At 41.1% G+C, this 19,054-nt stretch overlaps 1 protein-coding gene across 2 annotated transcripts; it reads left to right on the top strand.

Annotated features, from left to right (window-relative positions):
• The first annotated feature begins 402 nt into the window (after positions 1-402).
• Positions 403-17,021, top strand: DDX3X (DEAD-box helicase 3 X-linked). 2 transcript variants are annotated; one of them, XM_047715384.1, is made up of 17 exons: positions 403-1,229; positions 4,407-4,464; positions 6,232-6,279; positions 8,073-8,205; positions 9,152-9,310; positions 9,393-9,492; positions 9,903-10,038; positions 11,123-11,208; positions 11,687-11,785; positions 11,890-12,050; positions 12,448-12,592; positions 12,683-12,827; positions 13,025-13,206; positions 13,295-13,412; positions 13,627-13,780; positions 14,103-14,239; positions 14,443-17,021. In XM_047715384.1, exons 1-17 carry the CDS (start codon positions 1,185-1,187, stop codon positions 14,520-14,522), a joined length of 1,986 nt encoding a protein of 661 aa, XP_047571340.1. In that variant the 5' UTR covers positions 403-1,184; the 3' UTR covers positions 14,523-17,021. The 2 variants fall into 2 exon arrangements, with proteins under 2 accessions (XP_047571340.1, XP_047571339.1); XM_047715383.1 differs by having other exon boundaries at positions 14,100-14,239.
• Positions 17,022-19,054: the final 2,033 nt, after the last annotated feature.

Below are 19,054 nucleotides of genomic sequence, written 5' to 3'. Positions count from 1 at the left end.
CAAGCCCCAGGGTTCCCTAGCTTTGAGAGAAGCAGCAGAGCCACCGGAGGCCACCGGCCCTGAGTCGCTGAGCGCCCCGAGGGAGGAAACTAAGGGCCTAATGTAGTCTTTGCTTCCACGGAGGGCCGGGGTCCCGGGAGGATCCACAAACACCGGCTCAGCTTCAGAGCCTGATGGTCTCATTGTTTCCTCACCGCGGGGGGCGGGGGCGCGCGCATTAGCGCGCTCGCGTCGCGGGATGAAACAGAAGGGGGTTATTGCGTTTCTAGGCGGCACCCCCGCCGCCTAGGCAACCGCACAGTTAAAGTGTCCGGCCACCAGCACTTGTCCCCAGATCCCCTCCGCTACCCACCCCTCCCCGGTCACCATTCCTCCCTTCTTCCTCCTCCTTTTCCCCCTCCTCCTCTTCCCCTTCTTCCCTCCTCTGCCTCTCTTCCCTCTCCTGTCCCCTCTTCCCCCAACCCCCTGCCCTCCGAGTACTCAATTAAGGCCAAGGTTTCCAGCTCCACAAAATGGCCACCGCGATAAACACCTGCGGTCACGTGACCCGCCGTCCTCCCGGCTTCGGGCTTCTTTCTGCCTAACTCCGTTTTCGGAGAGGCTGCCCGCGGAAGAACAAGGGCTGGTTAGTTCGAAGAAATCTACCGACATTCCCAAGTCGGAGGACTGACAGAAACAAGAACGAGTACTCGGCTGAAAAGAATAGAAAAAACCTGAGAGCATAGGGAGAAAAAGAAGAGGCCTAGGTTAAATTTTAAAGTCCTCCTCGGAGGCGGAAAACGGGACACGAGTTATCGCGAGATTTCAAAAACTCAAAGACAAGCTAGGGTATTAGCGGAGAACAGGGCAACCGAAGCTCAAGCGAACTAGGACAGCATTTGGCGCTCGGAGGTCCAAGGTAGGACGCCAAGCCAGGGACGGGACTGATTAGAAAATCACGCGAGGTTTGGACTAAACGAGCTCGCAGTAGCTAGGCAGAAGTCACAGCGGCAGGAGGAGTGCGGGTGTGAGAGGGAGGGCCTACGTCTTACGTGCTGACGTACAGCCTTTCGAGTGAGTATATTAGATCCGTGGCCGCGCCGTGAGCTCCAGAGCCGCAGTTCTCCCGTGAGAGGGCCTTCGCGGTGAATCAAACACAGTCGCTCAGCAGAGGAAGACTCCCGAGTTCTCGGTACTCTTCAGGGATGAGTCATGTGGCGGTGGAAAATGCGCTCGGGCTGGACCAGCAGGTGAGCTGCAAGGAGTCTGCCGGGATGGTTGCTGACCTGACTTGGCTTATGGCGCAGCGCTAACTGGCACTCTTAGTTCCCATTTCCTGGGTGCCTCGAGCTGGCCAGTGTCCGTGCTTCGGGGCTGTGAAAGAAGGGGGAGCGGGCAGGAATGCTGGTTATGGCCGTCGCTCGGGCCGGGGCCCCGGCTTGGCCCGCGGTATTGTCCCCCGGCCGAGCACAATGGCGGCTTTTGTGTGTGCGTGCGCAGGCGGGAGGAGGGGGAGGGGGTGCGAGCGCCTTCACGGGGACGCGCACGCGCGAACCCCGACTGGTTAGTGACCCGTGGGTGGTGGGGGGGGGGTGGTGCGCGGCGCGGCAGTGTGCGATTGGGGACCCCTTTAGCCTCTAAGGCTTTTGACTCTGCGCGCGCGGCCTGGATTCCTGTCCCAGAGACGCGGCGGCGTTGGGGTGTGTGCGCGCGCGCACCCGCGCAGCGGCATTTGTGTGTGAGTGTGAGAGCAGGAGGGACGAAGCCCTGGAATGTGGGAGGGGGCGGCGCGGGGGGTGGCCTTCGCTCGGGGTAATGGCGGCGGCCTTCTTTGTGTGGGGCTGGGCGGTGCTGGGGCCCACTAGCGGGAGAGCGGGCAGCGGGCAGGCGAGGGGCCTGGAAAGGAGGATGGAATGGACATCTTGTTCCTCCCGGGCTTCCTTCCTCAGGCTTTTTCGCTTCAGCCAGGTTTCCGCAGGGGCCATCGGATGGAGGGTGCCGCGGCCGCTGAGGCCGCGTTTCCGGAGTGGAAAGTTTTGTGACGCAGAAGATTCGGGGAGGAGTGGGGGGAAGGGGAGGGAGTAATGGGTCCCTGCATGCGCGGTGGCGCTGGGCTCTAGATAGAGATTGAACACGGCGGGGAGACCTCAGGGAGGTTAGGGACCTGGAGTGGCCCCTTTTTCTTACTCGCTCCAGATAGTCTGTGCGTGGCAATTTAGCGAGGGCCGGGCATTGTTTTGGGTGGTACCACGGGTTGTATGACCATTCCCGTGTTAGTGACGTTTGATCCAGGAATCGCCGGAGGAAAAATACCCGGAATGTAGCTTGAGGGAAATAAACACTTTGTTGTTGACTTGTTGCTGCCTGTGCAGTGAAATTGTGAAATAGGTCAGATCTCCGGGTCTATCATCTTAACCGGAATCTCCTTTTCTAAGGCTTTGGGGATAGATTAGAGGAGGACGTGTGATCTGAGCGAGGAGGAGGGGTTATGGGCTTTGGTGGCAGGAAGTCTGCATCCCTCTGCAACAGAAGCACCGTGTTTCCGATAAGCTTTTAGGTGGGATGTTTGGATCCTTTAAGTAAACTGTTTACCTACGGACGCCAGAGAAATCCTGAAACGAAGTTTAGTGACACAAATTGATAGTAGGTTTTAACGTAGTCCTGTGTAATATTTTTAGAGATTTAATGCTGTTTGGGAGCATTTTCCCCCCTTTAATGAATCAATTACATTCTCCAAATTGCTGACAACGTCCTTTGTTGAGTGAAGCACATAGAATATCTTGTCAAGAGCACAGGCTATCCCCAATTTTAACATTTTCTATAACGGTGGTGCCCTTTTAAAAAGATTAGAGGCAGGAATGAAGCAGTGTAATCCTGAGAGTTTGTAGTAGTCTTTAACGTGATCTTTATCGCTCCTGTTGCCCAGTGTAAAATGAACAAAACTTGTAACACAGGTGCAAAAGGACTTTCTGTTCCTGTTGCTCAGTGTAAAATTAAAACTTGTAACACAAGTGCAAAAAGACTTTCTCTTCTTTTGGACTTTAAGGTATCTGTTAACAGAAAGCATGTTAGCGTTTTTGCTGATGCAAACTATGGAAGCCAGGTGCCTAAAAGTCTTACCATACTTAGTTTCTTTTTAAGATTTAGTATCTGCCTTTGCTCAGGTTGTGATCTCAGGGTCTTGCACTCTGCTCATCAGGGAGCCCCCCCACTCGTGATCTCTCTCTGTATCTGTCAAATAAATAAAATCTTAAAAAATAATCTTCCAATTTTCAATGACTCCATTGATAATGCTTGCAATTTGACAGTATCCATCTGGAACTTTTAACAGAAGACTAACGTCACATTTGCAGACAGGTGGTATCAGTATTGTGTGATTTGGTCTTTTGTGGCTTTCTTAAATTAAGCTGTTCCTTTAGACACATGTAGTCCTGTTCCCCCCCGCCCTTGCTTGCATGTAGTTTCTGTTGAGTCGTAAAAGAATGAGAAAACAGCAGGTCTTTTGTAGAATGTTGAGGTTTTGCCTTCAGTGTAAGGGGATGAGTAGAAGTGGAGATTAAATGTAGTGAAATGTGTTCTCTTAAAAAAAAGTGTTGAATGTCACTTGTGCTATTTATGTTCAAAGTCTTCTGAACTTAATCTAGATCTTGAAAATGGGAAAATAAATAGGTAGAACGTACCTCAGAGTTTCTGTTTTTTTGTTTATTTTGTTTTTTTAAGAATTTTTTTGGGGGGGGGTGCAGAGGGACAGTGAGAGGGAACACAAGCAGGAGGGGTGGGAGAGGGAGAAGCTGGCTTCTGGCCCAGCAGGGAGCCCAGTGAGGAGCTCTGTGGCAGGACCACGGAATCATGACCTGAGCGGAAGGGAAGGCAGACACCCGACAAACCACTGAGCCACCCAGGAGTGCTACCCTAATTAAAAACAATTGTGCAACATTTAGGGATAAAAGAACTAAGAAATAGTTAAAATTTTAGTTTATTTTTCAGGTGTGCTCTGTAGGCTTAAAATAATTTCAAGTAGGAAGTTGGTGGCATTGGAAACATTTGTCAAATATGATTGGAGTAAAGATGAATCCATTGTCTATTTGACAATTTAAAATAATTTCTGGGGGCTTTTACTGTGGGAGATGTTAGGGAGAAATCCATTTTTAATTGAATGACTTAAGTTTGGATCCAGTTTGTACCGGTTAACACCAGCCTCCTAGTGCGCTGTTTTCTGTAGTATAAACAGTGTTATTTTGGGTTTGCTTAGAATTTTACAGTCTTCAAAGCACATTCTTAGTTCATATTCTCATTAAGAGCTTCCCATCAGCCGCACGAAGCAGGCCGGGCAGCTAGTGCTGCTTAGTGCTGGGGGCAGGACTAGTGTTTTCTTCGTGTAATAGTTTAACATACGGGCTGCTAACCATTCAACTCTCTTTTCCTAGTTTGCTGGCCTAGACCTGAACTCTTCCGATAATCAGAGTGGAGGAAGTACAGCAAGCAGTAAGTAAACTGTTTTATGAATTTCTTGAATATTAGAGGATTAATAACTTAATGTTTCCTTGGACTTACTTAAAGCTTAAGAATGTCCCCTCCACTTTTTGCTGTGGAAAGAATTACATAGTCAGTGTTCATAGAATTATGTAGTGTAATTAATAATCATAACATTGTGGCCTTTTGGTAATAAAAGGGACTCATTTTCTTTAGTAAAAAGTCATTAGAAAAAGAACTTGGTAGAACACACACTATCCTTGGAAGTGTTTGATTGTGTTCATTATGAATCTTGAGCCAAGCTTAGAGGTGGTGGGAATGTGTTTATCCCTATTTACCAGAATTAAATTCGGTAAAGGGAATATTCACATTTATCAGCTACAGTTAACCGTTTCCTGTGGAGAACGTGAGACTTAACAGGCTATAAGAATCTTGAGTGGTGGTTAGGATTTTTTTTTTTTTTAAAGATTTTATTTATTTATTTGACAGATCACAAGTAGGCAGAGAGGCAGGCAGAGAGAAAGGAAGGGAAGGAGGCTTCCCGCTGAGCAGAGAGCCCGATGTGGGGCTCGATCCCAGGACCCTGGGATCATGACCTGAGCCGAAGGCAGCGGCTTTAACCCACTGAGCCACCCAGGCGCCCCGGTGGTTAGGATTTTAAATGCTAAATTGCATCATTTGTTTGAAAAAAAATTAGATGTAAAAGCTTTATTTCATTTTTTCAGAGTTTTTGTTTTTCCTTTTTTGAGACTTGTTACAGATTAGTATTAAGGTGTAGGTGGCTTATTACTGGTTTATTATTTGGCACTCGGACAGCTTCAAGTTCCTTCTGGTCAGGTCTCTTCCTATTAACTCCCCTGCCCCCAAAAAGGAGGGGGGAAAGGAGTATAGGCTGTAGGGTGTGAAAGCATTATTATTATTTTTTTTTTTTTTTCAAGCACTATGTTAGGTGGTAAAGGACGTGGCCTCATTTTTAGGCAAGAAGGGCCTTGCTGAGGACAAAGTTACTTGGTATTTTTTATATTCTACTTTATTTGCCAAGGTAAAGATCTTTAGAGAGTTGATCATCCTACCTAATAGAGATACTTAATATTTAATTCAACCCAAAAGTAGAAAGGGAAGTTGCAGGTTCTTTAGAAATAAAGCAGGTTGATTTTGCTTTACCTGGTAGGTATACATTATTTGCTTTTCCTTCTCCTCTCTTGTCTAGGCTGTATTCTTGCCTGCCGACAGAACAAGTTGACTGTAGGCTTAGCAAGCCCTAAGTTAAAACTCCAGTTCTTGAAATCCTTTCTGCCTTTGCTGTTTTTCCTTAACGTATATCGTCCATTTTTTGGGACTTTAACCAGGATGGAAATAAAAATATTTTAGTGTCTAATTGCATGATTTATTACATAGTAGTCTGTGAGGTTGTAATACTTACATGTTGTTAACTGTGTCTGTTTATGATCTTTCTCTGAAATAATAGCAGGCCCTTAAAAAAAGTTGTGTTATGTTAACCACTAGAGACAAATTATGTTTATTTTTGGATTTCAGTGATTAGGTTGCAAGTCAAATTTTTATTTACCAAACTCCCCCCCCCCCCCTTAAAGTTCTTAAAAAGCAGTATGCATTTAAAGTAAAAGCAGATTCATTTTCTCCCCTCTCAATTTCTAAATCAGAGACTGGGTAGCTGGATACTAAAAAAATTAGTTCCAGGACCATTTTTTAGTTGCACAAATTTTCGTAAAAAGCTTTAACTTGAAGTTTTGGCATTTAAATTTATATTCTTTCTTTTAGAGGGACGCTATATTCCTCCTCACTTAAGGAACAGAGAAGCTACTAAAGGTAAGTTGAGCAACTTGGGTAGACCTAATTCTTGTTTTTAAGAAGTCGGAGCCTAGGGAAAAATGAGGCACTTTGGGAAGTCCGTAAACATGGTGCTTGGTTCAGATATTAGGACTTAACACTCTTTGGGAAAACTCATCTAAATCATGCAGTGGAAAATTCTTTATTTCTTATGTCATACTCTTCTGTGGCCAAGGACATGGTTTTGTACAACCTTACTAGTGTTGTACTTTGTGATTTGTGTTTGTAATCATTCACATCATGATTTCAATTCGAAAAGGGTGAGTAGGCACCCTACTATGTAAAACAAATTGCATAGTGATAACCCAGTTATTTCTGTTTTGCAGAGCTGTCAAAAAAGATAGATGGGCTATTGCAGAATAGGTAACAGATTATAAACAGATCATAGCCCTGGGCATGCTTGCAGTAAGTTGGGAGTGATCCTCTGATCTCATTCATCTCCTTGCCCTTAACTGCTTCCTTTGAAAGGTTTTGTCTAATGTGTCAACAACACCTGGTCTTTTCTGATTGTGTTTGTTAATACAGAGATAGACTGATACTTCATTATGGGACAGTTGTCTGGGTCTGTATATTCCATAAAAATAGGTGATCTGAGATTCAGAGGAAGAGTGAAGGTTTGGAAAACTAAAGGTTAAGAAGAAGGAAGATGATGAAGGCGGAATCAGAAGAGTGAAGTCCACAGAAACCTGTGGTTTACTGTCATTCTTCCATATGCATGTGCAGTCTTTATTAGCTGCACTGTCCCTGCAATACATGGATATAAAATCCATATTATAATCTCTTAGTTAGCATATCATTGTTCTAGTTACTGTACATTGTCTTTATTGTCGTGGGTTCTCTCATTCTTAAGAGTGTTCTAGTTCGAATTGGCCTCGTGTATATTCAGTGCTTTTCCCTCTTCATCCCAGTGACAGAGATCAAAGGAAGGAGGTAGTATAGAGGTTTTAGAATTGGAAGAGATATTAGAAATGTAAAATTCTTTATTGCTAGTTAAGTCTGTTGATCACCTGGCTTTCTAATGGTAGAGGCACCAGTCTGAAGGAAAGTAACTTGTAAATGATCTCTATTTAATAAAGTGCTGCTGAAACTAGTTTAAATCCTCTACTGCTTGTCTTTAAAGCCTCTGCCTGTTGGGCTAATTTATACCTCTCTCATTCTCTGTTATTGAATGTTTATAGTTGTACCTAAGAATTTGTCCACACCAACAGTGTGCAGGGATGAGGATTTTCCTTTTTTCTAGGTATTCTTGATTCTTGTCTGATAGTATGCATTTCATGTGAACAGAGCATTGTTCTACTTTTTACTATTGAATCTGGGAAATAATGTATTAAATAATCTGACACCTTTAGGAATGTCTTAAATAAAGAGCACCTCTAGGAAACATTGAAACAAAGGCAACTATTCTAGTAAACTGGGTTCACACGTATAAAATGGAAATTAAATTGTGCCTGTGCTGGTCATACAACAATTGTTTATAGGCAATGCAATTGACCTTTTTAGCGGTGGTATTTTATTCATTTAGAACACTTTTTAGACTGTCAAACTGCTTGATTTAGTGCACAGTGTTGTGTAGTATTAAAAATATTAAAAAATTTTGTGTGCCAATTATAAACCAGCTCTGAATCTTGGTTCACTTCTAGTACCATGATAGGAATATTTCCATTGTCCTTCCAGTTCACAGAGATAAAGTTAGAGGGCTTTGAATTCAGAGACCTAGGTATTGTAAATTTCTGTTTAATAAAATGGGTTTGCCTCTTTTTTTTGTATTGAAGGATTCTACGACAAAGACAGTTCAGGGTGGAGTTCTAGTAAAGATAAGGATGCATACAGCAGTTTTGGATCTCGTAGTGATTCCAGAGGGAAATCTAGTTTCTTTAGTGATCGTGGAAGTGGATCAAGGGGAAGGTAAGTGATTTTTTACTGATCTTCTTATGTGTATGCAATTCAAGAATTGGTCTTTAATTTGATAAGTACTCATTCTTGTACTCTGATCATTAAGCATGTTTTTTTTTCCCCTAATAGAGCACCTATTTGGATGTTAAGCATTAAGTTTGTGTAATCTTATTTTTCTAAATGTAAGAGGTCTTAACTAAATTGAACTTGTTGTATAGAAACTGGATGAGAATAAGAATGTGCCCCTGGACATACTGAAATCAATTACTTTTATATTTCTTTAGTTTTATTTATATGTAAAGGAGTAAAGTTTGTCTAGTGAATGGCCTAATATGGTTGAGATTTTTTTGTGGATATTCTATATGACAATTTTTAAACACCTTATATTTTTGATTACACAAGTGGTGAACTGACCTCATGCGCCTAATAGCTGTGGTTAGTCCTGTGTGTCCTGATTTTTCGCAAACAGGCCTAAAACTAAAAACATCTTAATTCAGGTAAGGATTATTTTCTACCTTTTATCCAAAGTCTGTCACACAGGTGAATTGATTGTCCTTATAAGTGACATCCTACTATAACTGGGACAATTGAGATTTGGTATGCTATTTTCTTTTTCCTACCATTAAAATATATTTGGATGAGAAGTTTAAATAAAAGTATAAGTTATGTGCTGATACCAAATATTTAAGACTCGGTTCTTAATTTCAGCATGTATGAGGCCTGTGTAGGCTGTATAATATTACAGAACTCAAGAAGGATACATATTTAATGTATGTAAATGACACAATCTGATTAGTTTAAAGGCCTTATTTGTCAAGTTAAGAGTAAGCAAAATTGACATCCTTGAAGTTCGCATAATGAGGAGTTCAGTTTCTCGCTAGGTATGATTCTAGACTAGTTCTAGGAATTTGATAGTGGTTAAATGATACGATTCTGATTAGTTGCTTATGCTGTTCAGGTTTGACGATCGTGGACGGAGTGACTATGATGGTATCGGCAGCCGTGGTGACAGAAGTGGTTTTGGCAAATTTGAACGTGGTGGAAATAGTCGTTGGTGTGACAAATCAGATGAAGATGATTGGTCAAAACCACTCCCACCAAGTGAACGCTTGGAACAGTAAGTTTTTGAAATGTGTGTTAATTGTGATAAAGCCACATTAGCTAGGATAACAAGTAGACTTCCAATCTTTTGATTTCAGGGAACTCTTTTCTGGAGGAAACACTGGGATTAACTTTGAGAAATATGACGACATTCCAGTTGAGGCAACAGGCAACAACTGTCCTCCACATATTGAAAGTGTAAGTATTTGTGTTTGACCTTTTAAGACACAGAGGGAAGTGTAAACTTTTTCACAGCACGTCAAAATGAGGTGGGCTTCCTAAAAGCAAATGCCTATTGTACCTACTTTAGGAAGTTTTTAGTTACATTAAAAACCCGCCTCTTTGGTTTGTGGAAAGATTGAGTTCAGTGTCTCCATTACTAATAATTGGAAATAGAAAATGGGTCAAATGTAGGAAGAACCCAGATTTCTCCAATGTATATTAAACCTGGAGTTGATTTTTCTCAAAATGTAATGTCGTTTCACGTAAAGCAGCTGTATAGTACAAATTAGCTATTAGGGTTCCCTCCCACCCCCGATTTAATGTAAAGCAAAAATGGCTCCAGATAGCATTTCTAGCTATTTAACTCTATTGAATTTCTTTGACAGTTCAGTGATGTTGAGATGGGAGAAATTATTATGGGAAACATTGAGCTTACTCGTTATACTCGCCCAACTCCAGTGCAAAAGCATGCTATTCCTATTATCAAAGAGAAAAGAGACTTGATGGCTTGTGCTCAAACAGGTAAGTTTACTTGATAAAAGTAAAAAATTATCAAGAATACTGTAACTGGGTTTGCTCTTACGAAACTAGTACCAAAAAACCACAATGGGGTATAGAAGTTTCATGGGGAAGCTTGAGTCCCAGATGTATACTGGGACTCATCAGTATACTTTGACACAGGTGTGCAGTAGCCGGCTGGTGTATTTGTTTTAGATCTTTGGATTTTGTTATCTCCAGTGTTCACCTTAGGGCCTGTAGAAAGTCCTCAGGCCTATACTGCTCCAAGAGGAATAGATTATTGTCCCATGCATTGGTGGGAAATGAGCACTGTAACATTAATATGTGGAATAAGGAGGACAAGATTAAAATAGTCTGTGATCCATAGGAATATGGCCAAGGGGAAGTGGCTTCATGGCAAAGGAGCACCTCCCATCTTTTGGGAATGGGGGTAGAGCCTCTGAATTGAGTACAAGCTTTGTTATATTGGTGAGTTTGACCAATATGAAAGAGGGTGGCAAATCCCCCGCCCATTAAAAATATATTAATCCTTTGGTATTTTTTCTTCGCTATAGAAGAGTGAGAATGTCATCCTTTATATACCATCAATATCTATAGTACCTATAAGGAAGTGTTAGAAATTAAAATTGACATCACTTCTGAGTGAAAATTGCTGTTCTCTTTACACACACAAGTACAAAGAAGTGAATACTACTTTGTTATTTATGTTTGTGGTGTACTTTCTCAGTAAGGGAACAAAATAAACATTTTTGGTTTTATGGGCCACATGGTCTTCATTGCCAATCAACTCATTTTTGCTATGTAGTGCGAAAGCACTTATAGACGGTATGTAAATTTGGCATGGCTGTGTTCTAGTAAAACTTTATTTACAAAGATAGGCTGGGTCTTTTGCTGACTCCTGTTACAGATGGCTCAAAGAAGTCACTTCTTGGTATTTTTAACTTAGGTGTTAATTTTTAGAAAATTTCTTTGGGCATAAAGTAAAACTACTAATTAACTAGTAATAGGGCACTTAAACTCAGGGACCAATATTTTAAAAAATCAGGTTTTTCTGTGGTTGAATCAGAATATGCTTTCCCTTAAACAGGGTCTGGAAAAACCGCAGCGTTTCTCTTACCCATCTTGAGTCAGATTTATGCAGATGGTCCAGGAGAGGCTTTGAGGGCCATGAAGGTAAGTATTTATTAAATGGGACTTTATTTTAAAGTAAGCTCTGCCCAGTGTGGGGCTTGAACTCACCACCCTGAGGTCAAGAATTGTGTGCTCTACCGAGCCAGCCAGGTGCCCCTAAATGGGACAATATCATTACTGTTTTTTAAGATTTTATTTATTTGAGAGACCGCTAGAGAGCACAAGCTGGGGAGGAGGAGAAGCAGGCTCACCACTGAGCCCTACCCAGGGCTCGATTCTAGGACCCAGGATCATGACCTGAGCAGAAGGCAGCCCCAATGGGACATTACTGTTAGAACTTTTATAGGTAGATGTTGAGAGAACTTTCTGTATGAGAGCTCTTTATAAAAAACTTCCTACTTACTCCAAATTACTGAATGAAAAAGAATTTTCAAGTGTAATCTATAAATTACTGAAGGGAATTATGTTGTAAAGGGTCTTCAAAAAGGACGTTAAGAGTTTAACTTAAATTATTTCTTAGGAAAATGGAAGGTATGGGCGTCGCAAGCAATACCCAATCTCCTTGGTATTAGCACCAACTAGAGAATTGGCAGTACAGATATATGAGGAAGCCAGGAAAGTAAGTATGCATTTGAGGGATTATTGGCTTTCCTGTTGATTCTAATGTTTTAAGACCATGTAAAAGTGTTCGCCTTGAAGTTGATAAAATTTCTTTGCTTACAGTTTTCATACCGATCCAGAGTTCGACCTTGCGTGGTTTATGGTGGTGCTGATATTGGTCAACAGATCCGAGACTTAGAGCGTGGATGCCACTTGTTAGTAGCTACTCCAGGTCGTCTAGTGGATATGATGGAAAGAGGAAAGATTGGATTAGACTTTTGCAAGTATGTTGATTTTTAAGTGCATAAGATGTAATAATTTTTTAAATTATGGGCCACTTGTTTTGTAGAAGTAATAAGTAGTAATTGTTGACATTGTAAGATTGAGAAATGGTTTTTAGTCCTCTAACTTTTATAAGAAGTTGGCTGTTTGTAATTTTAATGTTGAAAAATCAAGGACCTTTTTTTAGTAGAGGCTGAGAATAACTAGATTGGGAGAGAGTGAAAAGTAGTAAGAGCTAGTTTTGCTGTATGCTTGTGAATGATGGTACAAATCCTGGGCTTGGTCTCATGTACACGTGTCAGATCATGCAGTGTGAGGAATTTATATCAAACTATTATGATAGCAGCTATACTAAAACTGTCTTTTTTCAAATTCTAAACTGAATTTTTTTTTTGGCAGATACTTGGTGTTAGATGAAGCTGATAGGATGTTGGATATGGGTTTTGAACCTCAGATACGTAGGATAGTTGAACAAGATACTATGCCACCAAAGGGTGTCCGCCACACTATGATGTTTAGTGCTACTTTCCCTAAGGAAATACAGGTATTGTTTGATGCTGCCGCTTTTACTACTTGGGAATTTGTACTACTTGGGAATCTCAGTAGATAATAAACATTTTTTTTTTTCTTTCAGATGCTGGCCCGTGATTTCTTGGATGAGTATATCTTTTTAGCTGTAGGAAGAGTTGGCTCTACCTCTGAGAATATTACACAGAAAGTCGTTTGGGTGGAAGAGTCCGACAAACGGTCATTTTTGCTTGATCTCCTAAATGCAACAGGTAAAATGACAGTGTTAGCATCACGTTGGTGGCTTAGGTGATGAGAGTCCATTTGGATTGCCTTTACTGCTTTTCCTCCCCATACAGAACATTGGTTAAAAGTCTGTTTTTAATTTGCCTGTCTTTGCATGTTTACTAAATGTAAAGAGAACTAAGTCACTGTTAGTGACAAAAACCTGGTAATTTTTCACAATCAGGCAAGGATTCACTGACCTTAGTGTTCGTGGAGACCAAAAAGGGTGCAGATTCTCTGGAAGATTTCTTGTACCATGAAGGATATGCTTGTACCAGTATCCATGGAGACCGATCTCAGAGAGATAGAGAAGAGGCCCTTCACCAGTTCCGCTCAGGAAAAAGCCCAATTCTAGTGGCTACAGCAGTATGTATAAGACCGTTCTTATTTTCAAGTTCAGCATGTTCAGTGTTTGGCTTGAAGTGCGCCATATATAACAAAAGTTATTTTCCAGGTAGCAGCAAGAGGACTGGATATTTCAAATGTGAAACATGTTATCAATTTTGACTTGCCAAGTGATATCGAGGAATACGTACATCGCATTGGCCGTACAGGACGTGTAGGGAACCTTGGTAAGTGTTCAGTTACTGATGGTCTGCTGTGGTTTTTCAGTGGGATATGTGCGGCCAAGAACTCTCTAGGAAATGTGGTTAAAATCTGTCTCCGCAATACAAATGACTTGTTCTGTCTTTGCATGGTATTCTACTTAAGATGCTGTATAGGAAAGAAAGAATACTATGCTTCAGTGGATGACCTTAATTTATGTACTTTTTGGAACTGGTTTAGGCCTTGCCACCTCGTTCTTTAATGAGAGGAATATAAACATTACCAAGGATTTGTTGGATCTTCTTGTTGAAGCTAAACAAGAAGTGCCATCTTGGTTAGAAAACATGGCTTATGAACACCACTACAAGGGAAGCAGTCGTGGACGATCGAAGAGGTAAGGCGTATGGGTGGTGCATAAAGAGGGATGGTGCCCTGTCCACAGTTCACTCTTCCACTGTTCAGTTGAGTGGGCTTCATATTTCTTAGGTTGCCTGGATCCTTCTGGTGAGGGGTATTAGAAGAGATGACACTGAGTTAAAGCCAGTCATTCGCCGCTACAGCGTTTACGATCACTGTTCGGGAAAAGAGGGCTGGATAGGGAAACTTTGGTATTGCAAAGTCAGAAATTGACCACGGGAAAGTGTTAACAAGAACCTGATTATTTGGTGGAATTGCATCTTCCCGAGAACCACCAACACACCTTGTCGTTGCAGTAGCAGATTCAGTGGAGGATTTGGTGCCCGAGACTATCGACAAAGCAGCGGTGCCAGCAGTTCCAGCTTCAGCAGCAGCCGCGCAAGCAGCAGCCGCAGTGGAGGCGGTGGCCACGGCAGCAGCAGAGGGTTTGGTGGAGGTAAATGTGACTTTTTAACCTTCTTTGGGAAGGGGTTCTTCCTTGTAGTCCTCTTTTTCAGAGCACAATTAAAAACACTGGGGGAAGTTCTGCCCTGTAGATTGCTTTTAGTAATGTGACATCAAAGTATTTAAAGAAGGGAAAGATTTAACGGTGGCTGACTTAATTAATTTGTCTCTTTCTTTTTTTAAATCTCTCATTAGGTGGCTATGGAGGCTTTTACAACAGTGATGGATATGGAGGAAATTATAACTCCCAGGGGGTTGACTGGTGGGGTAACTGAACCTGCTTTGCAGTAGGTCACCCTGCCAAACAAGCTAATATGGAAACCACATGTAACTTAGCCAGACTATACCTTGTGTAGCTTCAAGAACTCGCAGTACATTACCAGCTGTGATTCTCCACTGAAATTTTTTTTTTAAGGGAGCTCAAGGTCACATGAAGAATTGAAAGGAACAATCAGCAGCCCTGTTCAGAAGGTGGTTCGAAGACTTCATTGCTGTAGTTTGGATTAACTCCCCTCCCGCCAACCCCCATCCCAAACTGCATTTATAATTTTGTGACTGAGGATCATTTGTTTGTTAATGTACTGTGCCTTTAACTTTAGACAACTTTTTATTTTGATGTCCTGTTGGCTCAGTAATGCTCAAGATATCAATTGTTTTGACAAAATAAATTTACTGAACTTGGGCTAAAATCAAACCTTGGCACACAGGTGTGATACAACTTAACAGGAATCATCGATTCATCCATAAATATTATAAGGAAAAAACTTATGCGGTAGCCTGCATTAGGGCTTTTTGATACTTGCAGATTGGGGGAAAACAACAAACGTCTTGAAGCATAATAATGGAATTAGTTTCTAATGTGGCAAACTGTATTAAGTTAAAGTTCTGATTTGCTCACTCTATCCTGGATAGGTATTTAGAACCTGATAGTCTTTAAAACAAGCCATTCCAGTCATGATGAGGTGATGTATGAATACATGCATACATTCAAAGCACTGTTTTCAAAGTTAATGCAAGTAAATACAGCAATTCCTCTTTCAACGTTTAGGCAGATCATTAACTATGAGCTAGCCAAATGTGGGCATATTATTACAGGGAAAGTTTAAAGGTCTGATAACTTGAAATAGGTTTTTAGGAGAATTCATCTACTTAGACTTTTTAAATGCCTGCCATAAATGAAATTGAAATGGTAGAATGGCTGACCACAGCAATGACCAGCCCTCCTCGGGGCCCTGGGTGATTTTTGGTCTAATAACGCATGCTAGTGTTGATGTTTTTTGGTCAAGAGGGTATGAACAGGAAGAATTAATGCAGCAGGCTTTATTTTAAATGCCGATTCACATTACTCTGTTCAAGCTGCGTTGAGATGTTAAACTGGCTTACTATATAGACTTTGTAAAAATGGCTCCAGAAGAGTAACAAACTGAAATCTTTTGAGATCACACAGGTTGGAAATATGTACATAACTGCACAAGGTGTCGATTCTGCTCTACAGTGCAGTTGTAGTCAGTTTTAGTTGCATAGGTTTCCATTGTATTTATAGTCTGTTTATGCTAAATCTGGCCAAAGATGAGCATTGTCCACCACTAAAATGCCTCTGCCACTTTGAATTCTGTGCTAATTTTGTGGCCAGAATGCGGTGATCAAAACGCTCAATCTTTTTACAGTGGCATAGGAAGACGGCAAAAATTTCCTAAAGTGCAATAGATTTTCAAGTGTATTGTGCCTTGTTCTAAAACTTTTATTAAGTAGGTGCACTTGACAGTATTGAGGTCATTTGTTATGGTGCTATTTCAATTAGTCTAGGTTTAGGCCCTTGTACATTTTGCCCATAACTTTTTACAAAGTACTTCTTTTATTGCACATTCAGAGAATTTTATATATATGTCTTGTGTGCGTGTCCTTAAACTTCCAATCTTATTTTGTCTCTTGGAGATTGTTGAACGCAGCTTGTCTAGGAAGGGGATGGGACTAGATTCTAAAATTTATTTGGGACCACGGGAATAATAGTCGGGAAGAAAACTATTTGCACACGACAGATTTCTAGATACTTTTTGCTGCTAGTTTTATGTAATATTTATTGAACATTTTGACAAATATTTATTTTTGTAAGCCTAAAAGTGATTCTTTGAAAGTTTAAAGAAACTTGACCAAAAGACAGTACAAAAACACTGGCACTTGAATGTTGAATGTCACCGTATGCGTGAAATTATATATTTCGGGGTAGTGTGAGCTTTTAATGTTAAGTCATATTAAACTCTTAAGTCAAATTAAGCAGACCCGGCATTGGCAGTGTAGCCATAACTTTCTGATGTTAGTAAAAACAAAATTGGCGACTTGAAACTAAATCATGCCAAGGTTTTGATACACTTGTCTTAAGATATTAATGATACACTTCAAAACACTGATAAGAAGTGTCCAGATTCTCAGATGTTTGTTGCGTGAGTTTTGTTTAGTTGTGTGTATTTTTTTTTTTCTGTGAATGTCTGGCACATTGCAATCCTCAAACATGTGGTTATCTTTGTTGTATTGGCATATTCAGTGACTTGTACATTCAGCGGTAGCGTTTGAGCAAGTTTTATCAGCAAGCAATATTTTCAGTTAATAAGGTTTCAAAAATCACATAAGAATGGATTTAAACTTGCTGAATGTAAAGATTGAACTTCAAGTCACTGTAGCTTTAGTAATTGCTTACTGTATTAGTTTAGATGCTAGCACTGCATGTGCTGTGCATATTCTGATTTTATTAAAATAAAAAGTTGAACTGCACAGTCTCCTTTGTTGTTGTCAATTGTGGTTTATTATTATAGGTGAAAATAAAGTTGTGTTCTTGCCTGAAGAATTGTAAGGTGTAATTTTTATTTTTTATTTTTTATTTTTTGGTTTGCTGTCCAGTGCTAATGTGGAGATGCCTTTTGGAGACAGAATTACTCATACAAGTATTTGTCATAAATGAAGTTGGACCCAAAAAGAGTTGTTGGACTAGATGGGAATCTAAGAGGTCCTTAGTGATGTACAGTATGTATTGCAAATTGGTTTGTGCTTTGAGCAGCTTAATATGGGTGGGAATCTTTGTTCTTTGAAGCATTTAATGAGAAGGTCATTCGAACAGTGGAAGAAGTTGGGTTAGAAGCAAAGGTACCAGTAATCCAAGTGATGGTGAACACATAGGGATCAAGAATGTATTTGGTGGGTGGGGGAGCAAGGGGAACTCCTGGGTGGTTCAGTCAGTAGATCACGTGTTTTGGTCTCAGTTGGGAGTTCAAGCCCCATGTTGGGCATGGAGCTCACTTCTAAATGTATTTGGGGTCAGGGTGATAGAGATGGCATGGGCACCCTTTCTCTGCATTCTTGCTGGCGTCCATTACTCCATGTAGCTGCAGGCCCCTCCACTACCAAGGAACGGATGGTCTGGATAAGCCCCATTCTGAGAAGTGAGGTTAAACCATACAAATGGAGTATTCTGTTTGGGGGGGTCCAACGTGATGTGTTGGCAATCAGATACGATTAAACCTAGGGAAAATATTTAATTCAGCTTGTTTCTCTTGGAGTTCTTTGCAGTATGAGAATAATTTTTCATGAGCATTGTAAAAAAGTACTTGCCTCTGGATAGTTAGAGTTCGTCATGATCTCAAAGCAGCAAATGGTTTTTAGGGCAGAATTTTGAAGCATACCATATTGGTTTTAGGGGTGGGAAAGAGGAAGGGGATCCTGAGTTTAGTCTAAAGTGTGGAACAAGACAGTGGCTGAAGGTGACAAATAGAGTGAAATTGGATTCTAAGAATGGTTCCAGTTCGCTTTTGTGAGTGAACACAAGCTATCTGGGGGGACTGTAGTTCTGAATTGAGAATTATTTCTAGTCTAGCAGGGCTAAGATTATAATAACTCAGGTTTACTTGCATACTATTAATTCTTGTAGTTTAATTTTTTTTTTTTAAAGATTTTATTTATTCGACAGAGAGAGATCACAAGTAGGCAGAGAGGCAGGCAGAGAGAGAGAGGGAAGCAGACTCCCCGCTGAGCAGAGAGCCCGATGCGGGGCTCGATCCCAGGTCCCAGGACCCTGAGATCACGACCCGAGCCAAAGGCAGTGGCCCAACCCACTGAGCCACCCAGGCGCCCCTTGTAGTTTAATTTTTATAATTTAAATGATAACGTTTAAATATAAAATACTAGTCATTCTCCCCCTCTACCCAGTGTTAAAAGTTTCCTGAGTTTTTTCTTAACCGTCTCGGCTGAATTTCAAAACCAGATACTTTTTTTCGAAAATGACTTTCAGGGGCCATGTTTGAAAATGTTTCCAGTGTCTTTGCTTAAAATTATATAAATGTTTTTTTTCCTATTCTGGGTAGCTGTTTCCCTTTCCCCAATGCTCCTAAGTGACCTCGTTGAATGGTCACAGGCTTGTTCTTGAAGCTCAGTAACTAAGCTATCTAGGTGTTGACACAGGTCTTATGGTGCCTTCCCACTGGAATGCAGAGGCTCCAAACGTTCACTGCATTTTAGGAGTATCTCGGGTTTTTTTTTTCTCTTCTGTTTTCATTGAACACGATTCCAGATAGGATTAAACCTGCTCTGCTTCAGATCTCATCCTCCTTTCAGTTGATCCACTTTCCAGTCTGTAATATGGTTTCCTCTATAATGACTCTTCTCCACTTTCATTTTCATTGTCCATCCCCCACCCCACCCCCACCCCCAGGTTTTTCCTATCTCTACCTGACTGGGTTGTCTTCAGGGTAATTCTGAAATAGGAATATTTTGACACAAGGCACTAGGTTTAATTATAATGTGGAAGAATATTTCATGA

The sequence above is a fragment of the Lutra lutra genome, chromosome X (genome assembly GCF_902655055.1).
Source record: "Lutra lutra chromosome X, mLutLut1.2, whole genome shotgun sequence".
NCBI lineage: Eukaryota > Metazoa > Chordata > Mammalia > Carnivora > Mustelidae > Lutra > Lutra lutra.
The sequence above is the reverse complement of the archived record's forward strand: the minus strand, read 5'-3'. Positions and strand labels throughout refer to the sequence as shown.